Source organism: Rhinolophus sinicus, linkage group LG09, assembly GCF_036562045.2.
Source record: "Rhinolophus sinicus isolate RSC01 linkage group LG09, ASM3656204v1, whole genome shotgun sequence".
In the NCBI taxonomy this organism is placed as follows: Eukaryota; Metazoa; Chordata; class Mammalia; order Chiroptera; family Rhinolophidae; genus Rhinolophus; species Rhinolophus sinicus.
In genome coordinates, this window is record NC_133758.1 from 85,524,454 (window position 1) to 85,543,275 (window position 18,822).

At 33.9% G+C, this 18,822-nt stretch overlaps 1 protein-coding gene across 1 annotated transcript in view; it reads left to right on the forward strand.

Annotated features, from left to right (window-relative positions):
* Positions 1 to 15,875, forward strand: part of CASD1 (CAS1 domain containing 1) — a 48,074-nt gene extending 32,199 nt beyond the window's left edge. Inside the window, exons 12-18 of the mRNA XM_019729718.2 lie at positions 562 to 718; positions 2,139 to 2,218; positions 4,501 to 4,602; positions 6,113 to 6,253; positions 8,884 to 8,961; positions 12,756 to 12,848; positions 14,416 to 15,875. Coding sequence (XP_019585277.2) covers positions 562 to 718; positions 2,139 to 2,218; positions 4,501 to 4,602; positions 6,113 to 6,253; positions 8,884 to 8,961; positions 12,756 to 12,848; positions 14,416 to 14,682 — 918 coding nt within the window. The 3' untranslated portion in view covers positions 14,683 to 15,875. The remainder of the gene's footprint in view (positions 1 to 561; positions 719 to 2,138; positions 2,219 to 4,500; positions 4,603 to 6,112; positions 6,254 to 8,883; positions 8,962 to 12,755; positions 12,849 to 14,415) is intronic.
* The last annotated feature ends 2,947 nt before the right edge of the window (positions 15,876 to 18,822 follow it).

Below are 18,822 nucleotides of genomic sequence, written 5' to 3' on the forward strand. Positions count from 1 at the left end.
CTGAGGCCCAGAGAGGTTAAATAATTTGCCTATGGTTGCATAGCAAGTGGTGCAGCTCTAATATCTATCTGCTCACGTTTTTTAGTCTTTGAATGACATCACACAGTCGGAGTAACTTACAAAAGTCCCCAAGATACTTTCTAATTTGCGTAATATTATTTTGTATCTATGAGAACTCTCAATTTCATCCCAAATGGGGTAAATCAACATCAAATAGAGATGAAATAGACACCTTTTCTTGAGATAATCTAATCTCAGCTTATAAACTGTAGCCCTAAGAAAGAGGTTTATGATTCTTTCCCTATATTTAACAAGATGGCAGTTGTAGCCAGAGGACAGCGCAGGCTGGTGCTTTGCTGGGATTTCGTTAATATAATCATGTTTAAATATTTTATATTCAACTCTTTACAGTGATCGTAGAACAAATATAATTTTAGGAATTAGTAAGATATACTCGTAGTTATTATTTTAGTTTTAAATGTTTATACACTGTCAGAAAGAATCTGCCTTTACTCTTCATGAATATCTGGAATGAAAACCATTTTCTTCTCTTTTTAATAGGTGTTATTTCGTCTCAATTTCCTGGTAGTGGTGTTATGTATAGTAATGGATCGGCCTTATCAATTCTATTACTTTGTTCCCTTGGTCACTGTATGGTTCATGGTCATATATGTTACTTTAGCACTGTGGCCTCAAATAATCCAAAAAAAAGCAAATGGTAAATATACTCTCTTACTAATGTTAATATATTCTTTCAATGTGCTAATTTTTTTTTTTTTTTAGTTGCTAAAGGCTATTGTTTTTTTTGAGACATGTAGACAGTTTAAATTTATGTGTAGTATTGACATTTTGAAAGTTTGTTCTTCTATTTCTAAAATGTTACAGCTAGTAGCATTTAACAGTGCAGAATAATAGTTTGTATCTATATTATGTGTTTTCCATGTTTTTTAAATTAAATTTTTCAAAGCCATTTTACCTATTAGCTAATGCAACTGTTTCGAACTGTCTTGTCCAGAGCCGGATGGAGAGAGCTAGAAGAGAGAAGGGAAAGCCAAATAGGACTCAGTTCCCTACATCCCACTTTAATCTTGACAACTTGGCTTTATTTGATTTCTTATATATATATTGAGATTTTGAATACACATTCATTTGCAAAAGGTTCTTTATGTCAAACAAGTTTAAAAAGCACTAATATAATTTATCTTCTAGACAACTCTTTAAACCGTTGTTATTATTAACCTTGTTTTACCAAGAAAGAAACCTAAGAGTCCAAAAGGTTGTCATCTTCAAATCTCACTTAAACAGTTACTGGTGATGTTCAAAGTGAGGCCAAAGTCATTTGTCTTAACGCTTTTCCCCCTTAAGATCATGTCATTAAAATAAAAACTTGCCCTTTCTGGAACAATAAAAATTTTTATTTTTAATAATATATTTAACTTAACTCTTTCAATTAAATATTGTATATCAAAAAATATTTTCTGTTCACTTCCATTATGATATCAAATAATTTTTCAGGAAGGAGTTGAGTTGCAGCCTTTAATAAAGTCCACTAGTGTCCTTTGGACAGCTTCTGTAGTTTAATTCTTTGACACAAACCCACCACATTAATCAAATGAATAATCAATATGTATAAACTGTGAACAAATTACTTAAAACATACATATGTGAAAACTATATCTTATGGTTCAATCCTAGTCCATTAGGGAGTTCTTAAGCTCTCTCTTTAGAACTTCAGTATTTAAGCTGTTTTACCAAAGTTATATTCAACATGAGTGTTTATTAAAATTACACTGAACAAATTGTTCCAAATTTTGTTGTAACTTTCAATAATGAATAGGTATAATTGAATCCAGGAGATATTTTCAAATATATTTATAGTGGATGAACAGCAGGTATATAAGGTATCAGGTGTTTGTTGTAGCTTCATTCCTAGCAAGGACCCTCCATCTTTTTCAATTTTTTTTCCTTTTTATCCTACTTGTAATTTATACTACTTAGATATATTTTTTTTGTATCCTCTAAGCAGCTGTAAATTATTTTAAGAACTATGCAGGGTCTTAATATGTTAAATAGAGATTATTTAATGTTTTCGTATGTAAATGTACATTTCTTAGTAAATTAAATGTTTTCTCTCTTAGGAAATTGTTTCTGGCATTTTGGCTTACTGTTGAAACTAGCCTTCTTGCTGTTATGTATATGTTTTTTGGCATATTCTCAGGTTTGTACAGTCTTTTTAGTTTATATTTTGTTCTATTTTATTTTAAAGTTCAAGTCTATTAAAGTATGTGAGAAGCGTCAGAGCTTTTTTTTTAGCTTCATTTTTTAATGACTGTAATAAAAGTGTCACTCTGTAGTTGAGTACACAGTGTAGTTCCTTTGAGACCTATCTACTTTTGTTACCACTGTATTTGTTGTAAGAGCAATTTAAAGCTCTTCCTCTGGCACTTGTTCGGAATCCATTTTCTTGAGTTTGATCAATCAAACGTTTATTGAATGCCTCTTATAAGACACTATTCTGAGTGGAAATCAAAATTCTCTTGACAGAATTTGCAACTTGGTTTGTGCATTATTCATTGCATCAAAGTGTTACTTGATTTTTCCTTGACTGCATAGAGTGAAATTTTGGCAGTTAATAAAACCAACTTAGGAGCAAAAAGGTTTATATATATGTAGTATGTTTAATTTAATAAAAATGTTGATCATTTTCTTATCTCTAACCTTTTATCCTCCTATTATGATGGTTGAGATTTCTCAGCTAGGTTAGCAGGATGGCAGACTGCTACCTGCTGGTCAGCCCATCAGGCAGACGTATCATTTGGGCAGTATGATATTTATAACAAAGTATTTTAATTTGAATGCCTATAGTTGTGGTATGTTAGGTTGCTCTTGTCTCTAACACTCTCTGTCTTGTACCTGCTGATTCACGTGCAGATGTTATATAAGCAGTTGGCGTGCGTGTGTGTGTGTGTGTGTGTGTGTGTGTGTGTGTGTGTAATTCTATAAAGCTGGGGTTTGGGGTTTTTATTGCTTATTTTGTAGGCTTTCATACTTATTTTCATACTAAGAAATAAAGCATTTATATTTCTGCCTGACCTCCAAGGGTTTTTGCAGGAGATATATAAAATAATAAGGAAACAATAGGCAAATATATGAAGAAGTGCCAGGTAATTACAACAGCTACTTAACAGTCATTCGTTAAAGTTCCCAACACTCTGGTACAACTGAGAGAGAGAAAGGAAATTGGATCAGAGGTTCAAGAGTGGGACCAAGAAGGTTTCCGCTGTTTTGGATGAGTGTTGACCACTGGGAAAGAGAAAATGTACATAGCCCAGTATAGCCAGTGTCTTTCACAAAATGGGTGCTCAGTAAATACTTATTTAATGATCACATTAGAAACAAATTTTTAATCAGAAATAGTTGTAAATTATAAATACATCATATATATGTGATATATAAGGTCTTGTGTCTTATATATATATAATCAAATATTTCTATATTTTGTGTGTGTGTATATATATATGATATGTAAGTACTTTATATTGCAAATCTTGTTAAAAATCATCCTTAATATTCTGGAGCATAGATAGAACCTATTTTTAATAAGCTATAAGCATTTTAAATTCTGTCATTAAAAGGAGAATATTACATTTCATTAAAATAATAAAGTTCTTCTGACATAAGGATTCAGCATTACTTAAAATATAATACTGCTTTCATATTTTTTCTTTGATTTTTATTAGCCTTTTTAAAAATTGTGATGTTACATTTTTTTATGCTGTAACGTTAGGTCTAACAATGGAGCTGTTCTTAATAGAGTTTGTCGCATTCTTTAGTCTGGAAATTGAGGTTTTTGTTCTATTCTTTGAAAGACTTCATTAATGTGCAGGCATGTACCCAAGACTTCTGCCTCTTCATTTTCAGATTTTTCAGGCTGTCAGGTTACAATTCACTAATTTGACCAGAATAAAACTGTAAACTTTGTTGCAAAAGCTAGTAATGGCATTTGAGTGTGGTTGAGTAAGGTGACTAAATTCAGAGAATTCTTTTAACTCAAATGGTTAATTATAGAATATTAAGGACGTTTAGAGAAAGAAAAGCTATATTTTAACCATCACCATCATTCTGTAGGTTATTGATACCATATTGGCTGAAGCCTTTTTGTATTTTTGTGTTTCATCAGTAAATAGCTGTTTTGTATACTAGATTTAAAAATTTTAATGGAATAATTGTCCAATTACCAGCTTTTGAAAGATTTTTCAGTCTCAGTAGCCTTTCGTGTGCAGTGAAAGTTTAAGTTAACAAAAAAGTTTTAAGTCGTCTTTATTAGCCATTAGTAAAATAATTTTTTCCAAATGAAGTGATAAATGAAATAAATAGAATCTGAAAATTGTGAGTGATGCTTATATAATCGTAACTTTAGAAAACTACAATGTATAATGAATTGCAAAGCAAGTCTTGACTAGTACTATCATAATTTATTTTCTGGATTCCTTTTCTCAGGGTGCATTTGAGAAGATCTTTTCTCTTTGGCCATTGTCCAAATGTTTTGAACTGAAAGGGAATGTATATGAATGGTGGTTCAGATGGAGGTTAGACCGTTACGTATGTATTTACCTTGTGATCTTTTGCCATTTCTAATTATACTTTTTAAAATTATTTGGAAATCTTAAATCTATTTTCATTTAGTTTTAGAATAAGGAAACATGTTGATTTCATAAACCAGAACAGTCCTGCCTCCCTCCTATTTTTATAGCAGAGAAAGGGTATGCAATATATGTATATCAGCAGGAAAGTACTGTAAAAATGTTGTCTATAAAGTGGCCTTTGTGTGAGTCATAATTTTGACTTATAGGTGATTCTTCATGTATATGCTTCAACCATTCAACACAATATTTATTGAGACCCAATATATGCTCTAGTGTTGGTGTTGTGAGGGGTATATTAGGGAAAGCCAACTTACCTCCAGGCTTCTAAGCCTTATAATCTAGCTTAAAACCAAGATTACGATTTACAATCGGGTGCTGAACTTTGCACTATGCATTTGGAGGTAGAAGTGTGCAGAGAAGAGAGAGCAGTGTCATGGATGATGCCATGAATTTAATCTTGAAGGATAGTTAAGATTCAGTTGGCCAACATATATAAAACATCTAGCATTTGGAAAATAATAGACAATAAATGTATTACCCGCCCCCCCTTTCCCTTTTCCTTCCATCTTTCACTTAACAAAATGTTTTCTTTATTTTTTTTTAATAGTAATACGTTCCCATTTACTTCTTTAAAAAAGATGTTTTTCTTTTATTAAAACACAGCTGACATACAATATTATATTAGTTTCAGGTGTACATCATAGTTATTCAGCCGTACCCACCTAGCTCTATACAGTGTTATTACCACGTTATTGATTTTATTCCCTATGCTACAAATATTTCCTTAATGCCTATTCTGCGCCATTTCTGGCTTCCAATGCCTATGCACTTTCCACTGAACTGTATTGTGTTTCAAAGCCACGTATGAATAAAAAGCTTCGTTGAAGTCTTGACATCAAATAATTTTAAATTCTCAACTTTCTCATTAGAGCAGTCTACTATGACATGGTAGTGCACGTTAAGTCTTTATTTAAAAAAGAAAGCTTCTGTGTGTTCTGATCTGCCATGTTTTTTTCACTCTTATTATGTGCATATCCTCTTTTTAAAAGTGTGATCTTGGTGGTGTTACTGTTGTTTGATTTGATTGAAAGTACCAATATAAAATGTTTTGTCTTGGTTGAGTACATTTAAATGTTATTATGTGTCTTCAGAATAGTTTTTTTTATTACTTTTAAATTGTCTTTATTTCTTCACTTGCTGCTGAAACTGCTCAAATGAACCAGCTTATCTCATATTGTTAGGAGAGATGTTTGCTCATCTATTGCTGATAGTTTGTAACAATCATGGGCTTTGTTTCATCACTTGAAATTTTACTCTTGAAGTTTAAGCCCTAGAAACTCTGAATCTTTAACCTCCTAACCGACTCACTTTTATACATATTTTTCTCATTTACCAGTTGTTGGGTTTTTTTTTGCTATTTATTGGAAAGTAGCTGTTTAAAACAAATTTTCTCTCTTATTTTTCAGGTAGTCTTTCATGGAATGTTATTTGCTTTCATTTATCTGGCTTTACAGAAGCGTCAAGTACTTTCTGAAGGAAAGGGTGAACCTCTTTTTTCAAACAAAATTTCAAATGTTCTGTTGTTCATTTCAGTAGTTTCTTTCTTGGTAAGTTTCAAAATGTAATCTTCTAATTTTCCAACATCCTAAATTGCATAGAAAATTAACTTTAAGAGATAGGAATTTAATCATTTATTTTTTTAATAATATTTTATTTTTCAATTACAGTTGGCCTACAATATTATATTAGTTTCAGGTGTACAATATAGTGATTATACATTTATGTAACTTATGATCACCCTGATAAATCCAGTACGCATCTGGCACCATATATAGTTATTACAATATTATTGACTATGTTCCCTATACTGTGTTTCACATCCCCATTAACTATTTTGTAACTACCCATTTATACTTCTTAATTCCCTCCCCTTTTTCACCTATCCCCCAATGCTTCTCCCTTCTGGCAATCATCAGACTATCCTCTGTATCTATGGGTTTGTTCCTCTTTTGTTTGTTTGTTTATTTTGTTTTTTCGATTCCACATATAAGTAAAATCATATGGTATTTGTTTTCTTTTCCCTCAGCACAGTAGCCTCTACATCCATCCATGTTGCAGAAGGCAAAGTTTCATTCTTCTTTTATCGCTGAGTAATAGTCCATTGAAAATATATACCATCTCTTCTTTATCCAGTCGTCTATTGATGGATAATTAGGTTGCTTCTATATCTTGGCTGTTGTAAATAATACTGCAGTGAACAGATGGATGCATATTTCTTTTCAAAGTATTGTTTTGGGTTTCTTCAGCTAAATACCCAGAAGTGGAATTACTGGGTCTTTCTTTGTCTCTTGTTACAGCCTTTGTTTTAAAGTCTGTTTTGTCTGGTATAAATATGGCTACCCCAACTTTTTTTTCTGTTTCCATTTTCATGAAGTATCTTTTTCCATCCCTTTACTTTCAGTCCATGTGTGTCTTTCAATCTGAAGTCTCTTGTAGGCGGCATATGTAAGGGTCTTGTTTTCTTACCTAGTCTCCCTGTTGACTTGAGCTGTTGCTCCAGGTGTGTCCCTTGTATGCATTGTGTGTGACCTCGTGTTATAGTTGAGACTTGATGCTTTTGGCACAGCAGTGGGCAGGATTAACCCTCAGGATGACTGATTGTGAGGACTGGCTGTGACTGCAGTGGAGGACGTGCTGTGCAGGGCCTGACCCTATAGAGAAGGATTTGTTTTAGCGGGGCTCTGGTGCCTGCTGAGTCTGCCCACTGGGTGTGTTAGTTCTAGGGCCTCTGGGAGTGGCTCTGGTGCAGGCCAAGGTCAGCCGCTGCCTGTGCCCTGCCTTGGGCCACTTGGTATGAGCTACAAAATGATGTGTAGATGGCTGCCATTTGTGCTGGGCTTGGAGGTACCTGGGAGAGGCTAAGCTGTGAACTGAGGCTGGCTGCTGCTAGTGCCAGGCTTGAGGCTGCTTTGCAAGAGGTACAGGACACACCGAGGCCAGATACTGCTTGTTTGGGGTTTGTGAATCTTTGAGAGATTTTAGGAAAGTCCACAGCATGAGCCAAGGCAGGTTGTTTGTATGGTAAAAACACTGGAAGCAGTTTGGGTGGGCCCACAGATTGGGTGGGATGAGGAGAACAGTGTTAGCTAGGTTAACGGAAATCAGATATGGCGCCCACCTGTGCGTGCAGCTGGGTGGGGGAAGAGCTGAACAAAGGAACAGTGGCTTCTGCCATCACTTCTGACTGGAAGAAAACTGCCCCTCCAGCCCTTTTCCTGAAGCCAGACAATTCAGTTCCTCCCTGTATGTCCCTGGTGCTTTTCAAGCTGCTACCCCAGTGCTGAGCTCAGAGTAAGAGAGTCCATTAGTGAGTAAATCTGTGCGTGGGCCCTGTAGGAGGACCTTCTGGGACTCCAGCTGCCCTCCCTCTCATTCAGCTACAATCCTTATTGGTTTTCACAACCGGAAGTTATGGGGACTTCTTTTCCCTGCACTGGAACCCTGGGCTGGGGAACCTGGTGTGGGGCTGGGACCCCTCGCTTCTTAGGGGCAACTGCTGCAGCCAAGATATCCCTCTGGATTTTTAGTAGTCAGACATGGGTGTGGGACCAGCCTGTTTCGCATCTCTGCCCCTCCTACCAGTCTTAACATGGCTTCTTCTGTATGTCCTTAGTTGTAGGGCTTCTGTTTAGCTAGACTTCAGGGGATTCTCAATGATGCTTGTTCTGTAGTTCAGTTGTAATTTTGAGGTGGTTGTCAGAGGAGGTGAGCACAGCATTTACTTACTCTGCCATCTTGACCAGAAACTAATCAATTATTTTTAATAAATAAAATCTTTAAAAATTATTTTTCTCTATATTTTCTAAATTGAACATAAATCTGAACTGAATACATATACAAGTTATTAGAAGTATGGAAAAGAACTAAAAGCTTAGTGAAATAGGAATTTTAAAAGTTATAACAAGGTGTTCAGCATGTAGAGCTATCCCTGCCTTATGGTCACTATGTCCAGGAAAGCAAAGACCTATGCCCCTTCTGCTGCTTTCTTATGTTTGGGCAGTTGAAACACCAAAACAAGTAATGAGCCAACCTTGGGGAAGTTTTGGCTAAAGTTTTTTAAATATGATGAAGTATAATGTTATTAATTAATAAAACTGTTTAAAATTTTCTGAGAATGCTACCTCTTTAAGGCATAATTGTTTTTGTGAACTGATTCATATATTTATTTTTGTTTTAGACCTATTCCATCTGGGCTAGCAGTTGTAAAAACAAAGCAGAGTGCAACGAACTCCACCCATCTGTTTCTGTGGTACAGGTAATTATCTTGACTTAGAGAAATGTTTTCTTCTTCTTGATAGAATGCAATCTCTGGTGGAACAGAAATTTGAAATCAAATTTTATAAAATGTAAGTATATTAATTAATGTTTCTAAGCCCTACCTTCCTCTGTTGTAACAGGGATATTAAAATCTTTTTTTAAGGATTGTGATATTAAATGTATGGAAATCATCAGTATCTGTCACTTATTAGGCATTTAGAAAATGTTAATTCTACTTTCATATTTGCTTTTCTTCATGTATTTATTCAAATTTATTTATTTATTTAATTGATCATAGTCATCAATGATCTATGTGTTAAGTACCATGCTACATGGAAGAGGTTCAATGTTAAACAAGATAGAGCTCCTGCCCTCACAGAACTTATAGTCTAATATAAAATATGGATCAATAAACATTCATTCATTTAACATTGATGAATTTTTTTACATTTTTTTATTCATTTACCAAATATTTGAGACCTGGTATGCACTAGATGATATGCTGAAGGATACAGTGGTAGCCAGATCAGTCAGAGTTCCTACCCTTTTTGCGCCTACATTCTTATATTACAGGTAATAATCATAAAATTGCCTTGTAATTATAAATACAAGTACGTGATGCCATAAGAGAATATCATGAGGGGATTTGACCTAGTTGGAGTTCGGAGTGAGGGTGGTTGGGGTCAGGGATGATTTCCCTGAGAAAATTAATCTGAGAATGGAGGGATGGAGGCATAGCAGGCAGCAAGAACATAAGCCTTGTGGTGTAAAGGAGCACGCACATTCAGAGAGCTTATCTGTGGCCATTGGGGCTGGAACTCAGAGAGCCCGTGTCTAGAGACGTGTGTGGTAGTGACTGGAAGGTGGGCGGAGGCTAGAGGATTATGTTTTGCAGAGATACTTATGGTTGCAGGCAATCACAGTGCATCCTGGTTAGTGCAGTGATGGTGAAGTACAGGGCTCTCTGGAAACACATGGGACTTCTTCCTAACCCATCTTGATATCACAGCAAGGTTGTTGGAGAACCGAGTGTCTAAGCCGAAGCCTGAAGAATGAGTAGCCCAACAAAGAGGAGAAGGGAGAATTTCTAGAGGCTCTTCGCTTACGAAGAGAGGTCTTACGTTCTCTTCAATGCAGGACTATTTTATTCCTCTTAAATCTCTGTATAATCAGTAGCAACAAGCCTGTGTTAGACTCTGCAAATACAGTCGGTAATGAAATTTTAAAGAGACTGTATTCATATAACATTTTCATGACTTTTACAGACAATACTAGTGCTTACCCATAACTCTTTCCATATTGTATCTGATACCATTTCTGTAACTCACATGATGGGAGATGTTACCCCTCTCAGTGTACCAATACAGAGCAATGTCAGGAGAGCTAAGGGAGAGAGTGGCTGCACACAGAATTATAGTAACATTCCCTCCCAATCACTGCCCTCCACATACTCATATTTCCTTAGTTACTTTTTGTGTGTGAGGGCCTCAGCTGTTCCACTGCAGAGTAAAAGAGTGGACTGGGAGCACAAACTTGAGAAAATACTAATTGTATTGGCTTGCTGTTTTTTGCAAGGACACTTGTCCCCCATTGTAAAAGTTGGAGAGCAACCAGGTAGCCCCAAATATTATAGGTTACAACCCTATTACCTTTCATTCTTATTTTCAGATGTCAACAGAAGATCTAGGTGTGGGGTATGTGTGTGTGTGTGTGTGTATAAGACATTATGATTATATAAATATATGTATATATGATTATATATTCTTAGAGTACTTATCTGAGTGGACTTATTTAAGATTTTAAATACATACAAAATTCCTAAGGTCCTGTTAGAAAGTATTTTCCCAGCTTGACCCAGCAGTCTTAGGCATTAATCCCTGAATCCTAATTTTTTGGTTTGCCTATCAATTTTGATAGAAATTTCCAGAAGGGATTAACTGTAGAACAGCATACAGGTGATTAACCATAAATGATATATATTAAGTGCTTAGCTCAGTACTCAGCAAGTTATAAATGGTGAACAAATTTTAAGCATTATTATTATTTCTATATCAAGCTAATAAGAATGATTCACCAAACCTCAGTTGTGTTCTCCTTGGTTATTATTTCTTTGATTTTCTATTTCCCTAATCATATTGTTCACTAAGTGTATGACAAAACACAAGACTTGAATATGCTAACGAAATAAATACACATTGGGACTTGGTAGACAACAAAAAGAAAGAAGGAATGTGATATGCTTAGGACTATTCTCGGCTTTCCTGATGCTCAGACTGGTGGTTTGTACATATATGTATCTTTCTAGCATTTTCTTTCTAGCATTTACAGTTTAAACAACATTTTAATTATAATAACTCATTAAATGATTTTATGTGTAAGGGCTCTATTTAAGTCTCACCTTTATGATTTTTGCCATTTATGTTATACCACTTATACTATTAATTACCTGATATGTTTCTTTAAATGACTCACAACATATGCTATAAAAAGTACCTCAGGGGGGTGGCTGGTTAGCTCAGTTGCTTAGAGCGTGGTGCTAATGACACCAAGGTTGCCGGTTTAATCCCTGCATGGGCCACTGTGAGCTGCGCCCTCCTTAAAAAAAAAAAAAAAGTGCCTCATATATGTTTTAACTTTCACATTAACCTTTCAAAATAAATTTTATCCCCATTTGTATAGATGAAGAAACACACTTAAAGTAGTAAAGTACCTTACTGTAAGTCCCAGAACTAATGAAAGGCAAAGGCTAAATTAAGTTCAAACTTGGGTCTCTTTGATACTATTGCTCATGAAGATCACTCAACTAAATTATACCTAAATACCTGAATTCATGTGGGTTCCTTTTTCCCAGTGACAGAGTTCTCCACATATTTCCTATTTCTTCATTTTTTGTGTGTTTCAAAGACCTCTTCCTAGATCCTTTGACAAAATGCCTACAGTGATCAACGTTGAACATGTGGTTTTTCTCTGAAGTGTAAATAAATTTTCAATTTCTTTTATGAGAGAAGGTTTTTGAAAGGTGTTTATGAAAATGGAAACTCTTTTTTTCTTTACAATTTCTTTCTTCTCTATGAAGAGAATGGATTCTCAAGAGAGTTCTTTCCTTGATAGACTGGTTACTGGATGTGTCACTGAATTGGAAGTTCAGAGAATTCAAGATTGTCCCACCTGGTGCAAAACTACTGGGGAGAGGGATGAAGGCCAGGAGCCCAAAGGGTGGAGATTCTCTCTGGGGAGAAAAGAGGCAGAGGGAAAATATATTACATGTGAATGTAGTTTAAAACATCATTGGGCTGACAATGTAGAGCAAGCATGAAGACATCTTAAAAGTCATGCCATTTCCTTTATTTACATGGCTGTCAGTGGAAGAAAGATTTTGGAGAGAGTAATGGGGGTGGGGGGCTGCAAACCACACAGATACTTTTTGTAAGAAGCAAAATTGTATCATGGGATTTTATAAATTGACCTAATACATAGGCCATATCACATAAATATGATATCTCCTTCTATACAAAGGGCCTCAAAGTGGCTTTATATTTTTTCCAGTATACATAAAACTGTTCAGCTATGTACTATATAGTATCTGCACTGTTACGCAGTATATAGAGCACATGTTCAGAAACACGGTTTGCATAGCCTCTAGAAAAAATGACTTGCTAATAATTTATCATTGAAAAAAAATTACATATGTATCAAGCTCAAGAACATAAAGAATAAAGTTATGACTTGACAGAAAGTAAAATGCTCTTAATAAACAGATTATTGATATTTACCTTTGTGGTTTCTCTTTAGATTTTAGCTTTTATCCTAATAAGGAATATCCCTGGATATGCCCGTTCAGTTTACAGTTCATTTTTTGCTTGGTTTGGAAAAATTTCATTAGAGGTTGGTGCATTAATATTTTGCTCTATTTTACACAGCCAAGTGTTACATGCATGTTTGCATGTATGTGTGTATGAGTGTGTGTGTGAGTGTGAATCCAACATACTTTTTAAAATCAGAGCTGTATTATTTATGGAATTATAGGGAAAAAACTCAGTACTTTACAAAAGCAGTATTGTAGAATGTTTTTAAAGTCTTATTTAAATGACTATACATAGATGACTTTCACAGTATCCTTTATATTGTCTTAGGCTTATAAGCACAACCAAGGTGCTGATATTAGGAGAAAAAAAAATGAAATAGCTATAAATGAAATCAAGCTGAGAGGATTTTGATTTGTTTTCATCTCTATAATATTACATTACTGGAATTTAGGTTATTTATTGATGCTTAACTTATCATAATAAAAATTCACCCTTATGATTAGAAATTTGGGGGAAAATTTAAAACTCATCACATTTTTAATGTAATACCTAATATGAAATTATCTACAAAATCCGTTTAAAGTAGGTTTTGAAATGCATTCTGAATATTCTGAGCTTTATTTGAAATAGACTATTTTAAAACAGTAGAATTCATGTTGTAGTCATAAAAGATATATTTTAGAACATAAGCTTTATTTAAAAGATGCATTTTAGAGTATAAGACTTAAGTTGTCTTTAAAACAGGGAAAGTAAATTTCTTTCTGAGTTCTTGAAAAAATGTTCTGTTATTTTTTTAAGTATCATTTATATAGAGAGATTGTATAGAATTTTAAATTCTTGATCATGAATGACTTACCACGTTTTTGTGTGTACAAAAGAATATTTATTTTGCCAGTCCCTTAATATTTGAAGCATGAGAGGTTTTTATCAACTTTAATTGAATGAATTTAGTATATCTATTACAAATATGTAAGTGTCATAATCCTCATATTTGTTGAAGTAGCTTAAGCATATTTCTACTCTGATATTTTGAAGCAATGTGATGAAAGAATCATGTTTGGAATCACAATCAAAAGAAATAGTTGTGTCATCTAATATGTAATTCACGTAAAACTTGAAATACACTTTAGAAACATGCACATATAGTTCAAGACATTTGTCTGGCCATGCATAGCACACATGAGGACGTCTTAAACTCCATGCCATTTCCCACTCATATATATGCATACATAAATATATTTAAAATATATACATATTTGTACTTACATATAGTATACACATACGTGTACTAGATACACACACACAGACATACACACACACTCATTCTTTATTTGGTGTCTGAATACTAGAGTCCAGATAACATTCTCAGCTGTCTTCTACGTCGTGCAAAGAAATGTTTGTAAAATTAGAAGGTCCCTATGGTTCATCTCTTGAGGACTTTGAAGCAGTGCTTCAGCAAGGTGGAGTTCTGGAGAGCAGGGTGCAGTAGACTATTCAGGGCCAGGCATATAATAAAAGAGAATTTAATGGTTTGGGAAAAGCCTGCTAATGTACTTAATGCTACCAAATGTTTAGAGTAGGAAAAACTGTTATATATTCATGAACCCTCTGTACATACATCTAACTTTGAATATTTTTCCTCCTAGCTCTTCATTTGCCAATACCACATATGGCTGGCAGCAGACACGAGGGGGGTCTTGGTGCTCATACCTGGAAACCCTATGCTTAACATCATTGTCAGCACTTTCATATTTGTTTGTGTGGCACATGAAATTTCTCAGATCACTAATGATCTTGCACAGATTTTTATTCCTAAAGATAACTCATCTCTGTTGAAAAGGTTGGCATGTATAGCTGCATTTTTTTGTGGACTCCTCATTTTATCATCCATTCAAGATAAATCAAGACATTAAGTTCTAAAAAACTTAAACTCTTCAAGCTAACTTTGTATCTGCCTGGAGGAGAAAAACATCTACCTGAAGATACAACTCAATGTGTAAATAAAAATTTGTGGTGAGAGGACAGCTCAGTGACGTTGGTTGAACATTTGTGGTTGTATATATTGGAAATGTACATATCCAATGTGAAATACTGAAAACAGTTGATGAAGCAGAGTGCATTGTATAGGACTGCATGTGAAACGTCTTTTCTACTGGATCTGCATTTCCATTTATAAATGACTTTAAGTTAACATATGAAAGCAGGGAAATAATTACCTTTCCAATAAAAATTATAGATAATTTAATTAGCTTAGTGTCACACTGTTTTGATATTTACTAAATTTGTGGTAATAAGATTGTCTACACCTATATTCATCATGGAACTTCCTACTTCACTGAAAACTTTCTTACTGAAGAATGACTGCAGTATTGTTTTCTTATTATATGTGCAATGATGCGGAATGATAAACAGTATGCCTTTAATTTATGTGTTCTTGTTCTGATGTTATATGTGTTCTGCCATGATTGTTTTTCTAACTGTGGTGTTCAGGTATGCTAGCCTAAATCTTTGTACACTTTGTCTCACAAAGTTGTTCTAGGCTCCATGACAGGGTTTTGTCATTGTCATGTTGTTGTTGCTTCTCTTTATAAAAAGGTCAAATTTTCTTTTCAATTCCAACATTCACCTGTTTTCTTTCCTTGAGCTATACCAGTGTAATACCAGTTACCCTGTGGATCCATTTAATATGTTTTCCCCTGACCAATTAATTTTTGTATATTATTTCCAATGTTTGGAAAGCTCTTTATAACCATTTTGGTATTTCTTATTATTTCCCCCTAGTTTTTTGCATATTTATCAATCTAAACTTGTGCAGTCTAGTAATGATTCAAGTTGTTGTGATTGAGATGTATGACCATCAGTAGAATTTTAAGTAAACTGGTGACTTTGGGCAATATATGTTTTGGGTTTGGTTTGGTTTTGTACAAGCTAACTGTTAGAGGTATAAATTTATTTATCTGTTGTACAGATTTGTTTATGACTTTTAATGTTTGAAAGATTGCACTTGTTTGCTCTTACTATGTGTGGGATAAAATATATTTTCTGTTCATGGTATATGAAAATATGGAGTAATTTAAACAGTGAATAAACATTCTGTGGATTCTTATTTTTGTATTGGCAAACTATCAATTAAACTATATGTGTTCTTTTTTTAAACGAACTGAATCCTTTAGTGATTGGTTCAAAAGTCTTAATTCATTTCTTCAGCTTAAATTTGCTTTTCCAACCTCTCAGTAGATAGAGGTAGATGACCGTGATAGTTGAAGAGGGATAATTAAGTTATCAGAGCTTTGGAGGATAATCTGCCTTTCTGCCCAGGAAGTTTAAGCATTATGGTTTATTAGTAGTCTTACGTGAAGATTTTAAAATTTAACTATTATTACTTGAGCACTGGATTTATGTGCTAGCTTATCTTCCCATTAATTGAGGAATATTTCTCAGACAGAAATGTGTTCTTTCCTTTTCTCTCTTCTTCTGCCCTTACTTAATCTTTTGACATTTCCCAGATAGACAATTGTAATGATTCATTGCTCTGCCTCCTAGACTGCAGCCTTATAAGTAGAGAATGGTATAGTTATAAATCAAAAACTTCCAAGTACTGTGATCACATTATTCTTGTGGTGTGGCTTGCCAATGAGTAGAGTGCATTTTAATTTAGCTTGTAAGTTTTATCACCTGAAGAAGATTCTTCCCGATGAAACAGTTGAAAAAGAAAGATGACCAGTATTTGTTTTTGGGAAGCACTTATGTCTCCAATAGCAATACTCAAGTAAATATAAGTTTTCTCTCCTAATGAACTCGAGCCTAAAACTTAACTGTTAAATCCTGTTTTTTCATCACGTGCTCTTAATATGTCCCACTACTTTATATAAAATAGTTAAGATATAATGCATTTGTAATTAAAATTATGTTTATATTTGATTTTCTTAATGAGTTTTTATGGATAAGAGGTTATTATGGTAGAAGTTACCACCATGATAGCACCTATATATGGTATGTTTTAATTTTTTACTGCATATACTCAGACACTGACTAGTTACTGAGTCAGTAACTAGTCAGTCAGTTAACTAGTCAGTTCTGAGTCAGTAACTACATTACTCAAAAAGATGTTTAACAAAATATTTACATATGCTAAAATTAAGATAAAAACCACAGAGGTGTTCTAAACTCCGATTTTCTGTAATATAGGTCACGTTGAGAAATGTACTATATGGCTCCAAACAGTACTTGCTTGCCTCAGGTCTACCCCGATCCTTTCCTGTTTCTTTTGCCAAACTTTGCCATTTTTATGGATAACCAATATAGCATTAAAAAGTCAGAGCCGTCACCTAAAACCACTGTATTTATATGCTAGATCCTATTATTTGCTTTAGGTGCTAGTATAACGTAACATTCACACCCTACCATTCCATTATAAGATAAGTTGACCAGTTAAAATTTTAAAGATGGGTGAGTTTTTTCCTCCACAAATGCTTTATTATTTCAGATGTTAGTATAGGAAGCAATTAACTTAAATGATAAACATGTCTGGTTTTTTTTGTGGTTTTTTTTTGGTGTTTTTTTTAGTAAATTGTAAACCATTAAGGCTAAATAAATAAACCATACAACCTAGGGCAGAACCTTCATACAACAGACAACAAAAGCCAGTTTGTCGAAAAGTGTGCAATTTTTAGGAGAATGCTCCTCCTTTAGATTTGGACTTTTACCAATCTAGGAAACCTTGGGAGAACCAAGTTGGAAATTTTATGTTGAACAGTATTAAATCCCTGATATGCTCTCATTTTTGACCTACAAAAATGGCAATTTCGTATCATTCAATCTAACAACTTCCCTTATTGAAAAAAAATAATAACTTGGTTAATTACCTGCAGAATTGATCTTGATTATTTCAAAAATTCTAAATATTAAGTTTGGTTATATTTAGGGTTATTGTGAAGATTGGTGAAAACTTCTTAAGACACTCATATTTGGAAAGCTTTAAATCCATATTTTTCTTTTAATGAAATCTCTTCTGGTTCTTATATGAATTAGAAATATTAAAAGAAACTTACTTAAAAGTTACGTCCATAAAGTAGTATAGAAAACTATTTTCAAAAAACAGTTGATATTATGAGCTATAAAATATCTAATAGATTAGTTAGAAATACTTTATTTAAATCTTATTTCTTATTTATAAAATACCATTCCAGAGCATAAAAATGGGATATAATCTACATTATAAAAGGAAATTTGTGGTTGTCTAGAAGTGCTTCATGTGTAGGGCAAATTTTTCATGCATGAAAGTTATTGTAATATTTTAAAATCCAGCTAGTTGTATTAGCTTTAACTTCACTGATACCTAATGTCTTTATTTAGACAACATGTGAACAAATTTTCTAGTAATGAAAATTGCTAAAAATAATCAATCGCAAACTATTAACAAGAATTTATTTTTGAATTCTAGAGCTACTACCAATGGATTATTTAACCCTTTTTAATCTTCATTGCCAAAGTATTATAATACAGCCAGAATTTAGCTGAGGGTAAAAGCTCTCTACAAGATTGGCCTGAATTCCAGCCAGGCCAATCTTGGTGTTCCTCAAATATCATATACTGTTCTTTCCCTTTGTTCTCACTCTTTCATCTACGTAAATTCAACTTACTTTTTCAGTACAATTTAAACTCCACCTTCTCTGTGAAACCAATACTTTAATTATCCTCTTTTATTAAACTATTCTAGCATTAATTACCTAGTATTCCTTCAGTAAGATTGCAACCCAAGGTCAAGATGGCATTTCTCATGGATAAAGTGCTGTGCACAAAGTAGATATAGAGAGGCTTGATGTCAGCTGAGAAGTTCTGGCTTTGTTTCTCCCATCTTAAAAACAAAATTCTTTATCTCTTGCCTTTCCAAAGCTACTGCCTCATTTATCTTCTTATATGGACCTGAACTACTCTTGTTAAGATCAACAAGCACCTCCATATTGCTAATCCAATGATCAGTTCTCAGTCTTCACCTTACCTGACATAAGCAATATTTGACACAGTTGATTGACTGCCTCCGTTTCCAACCA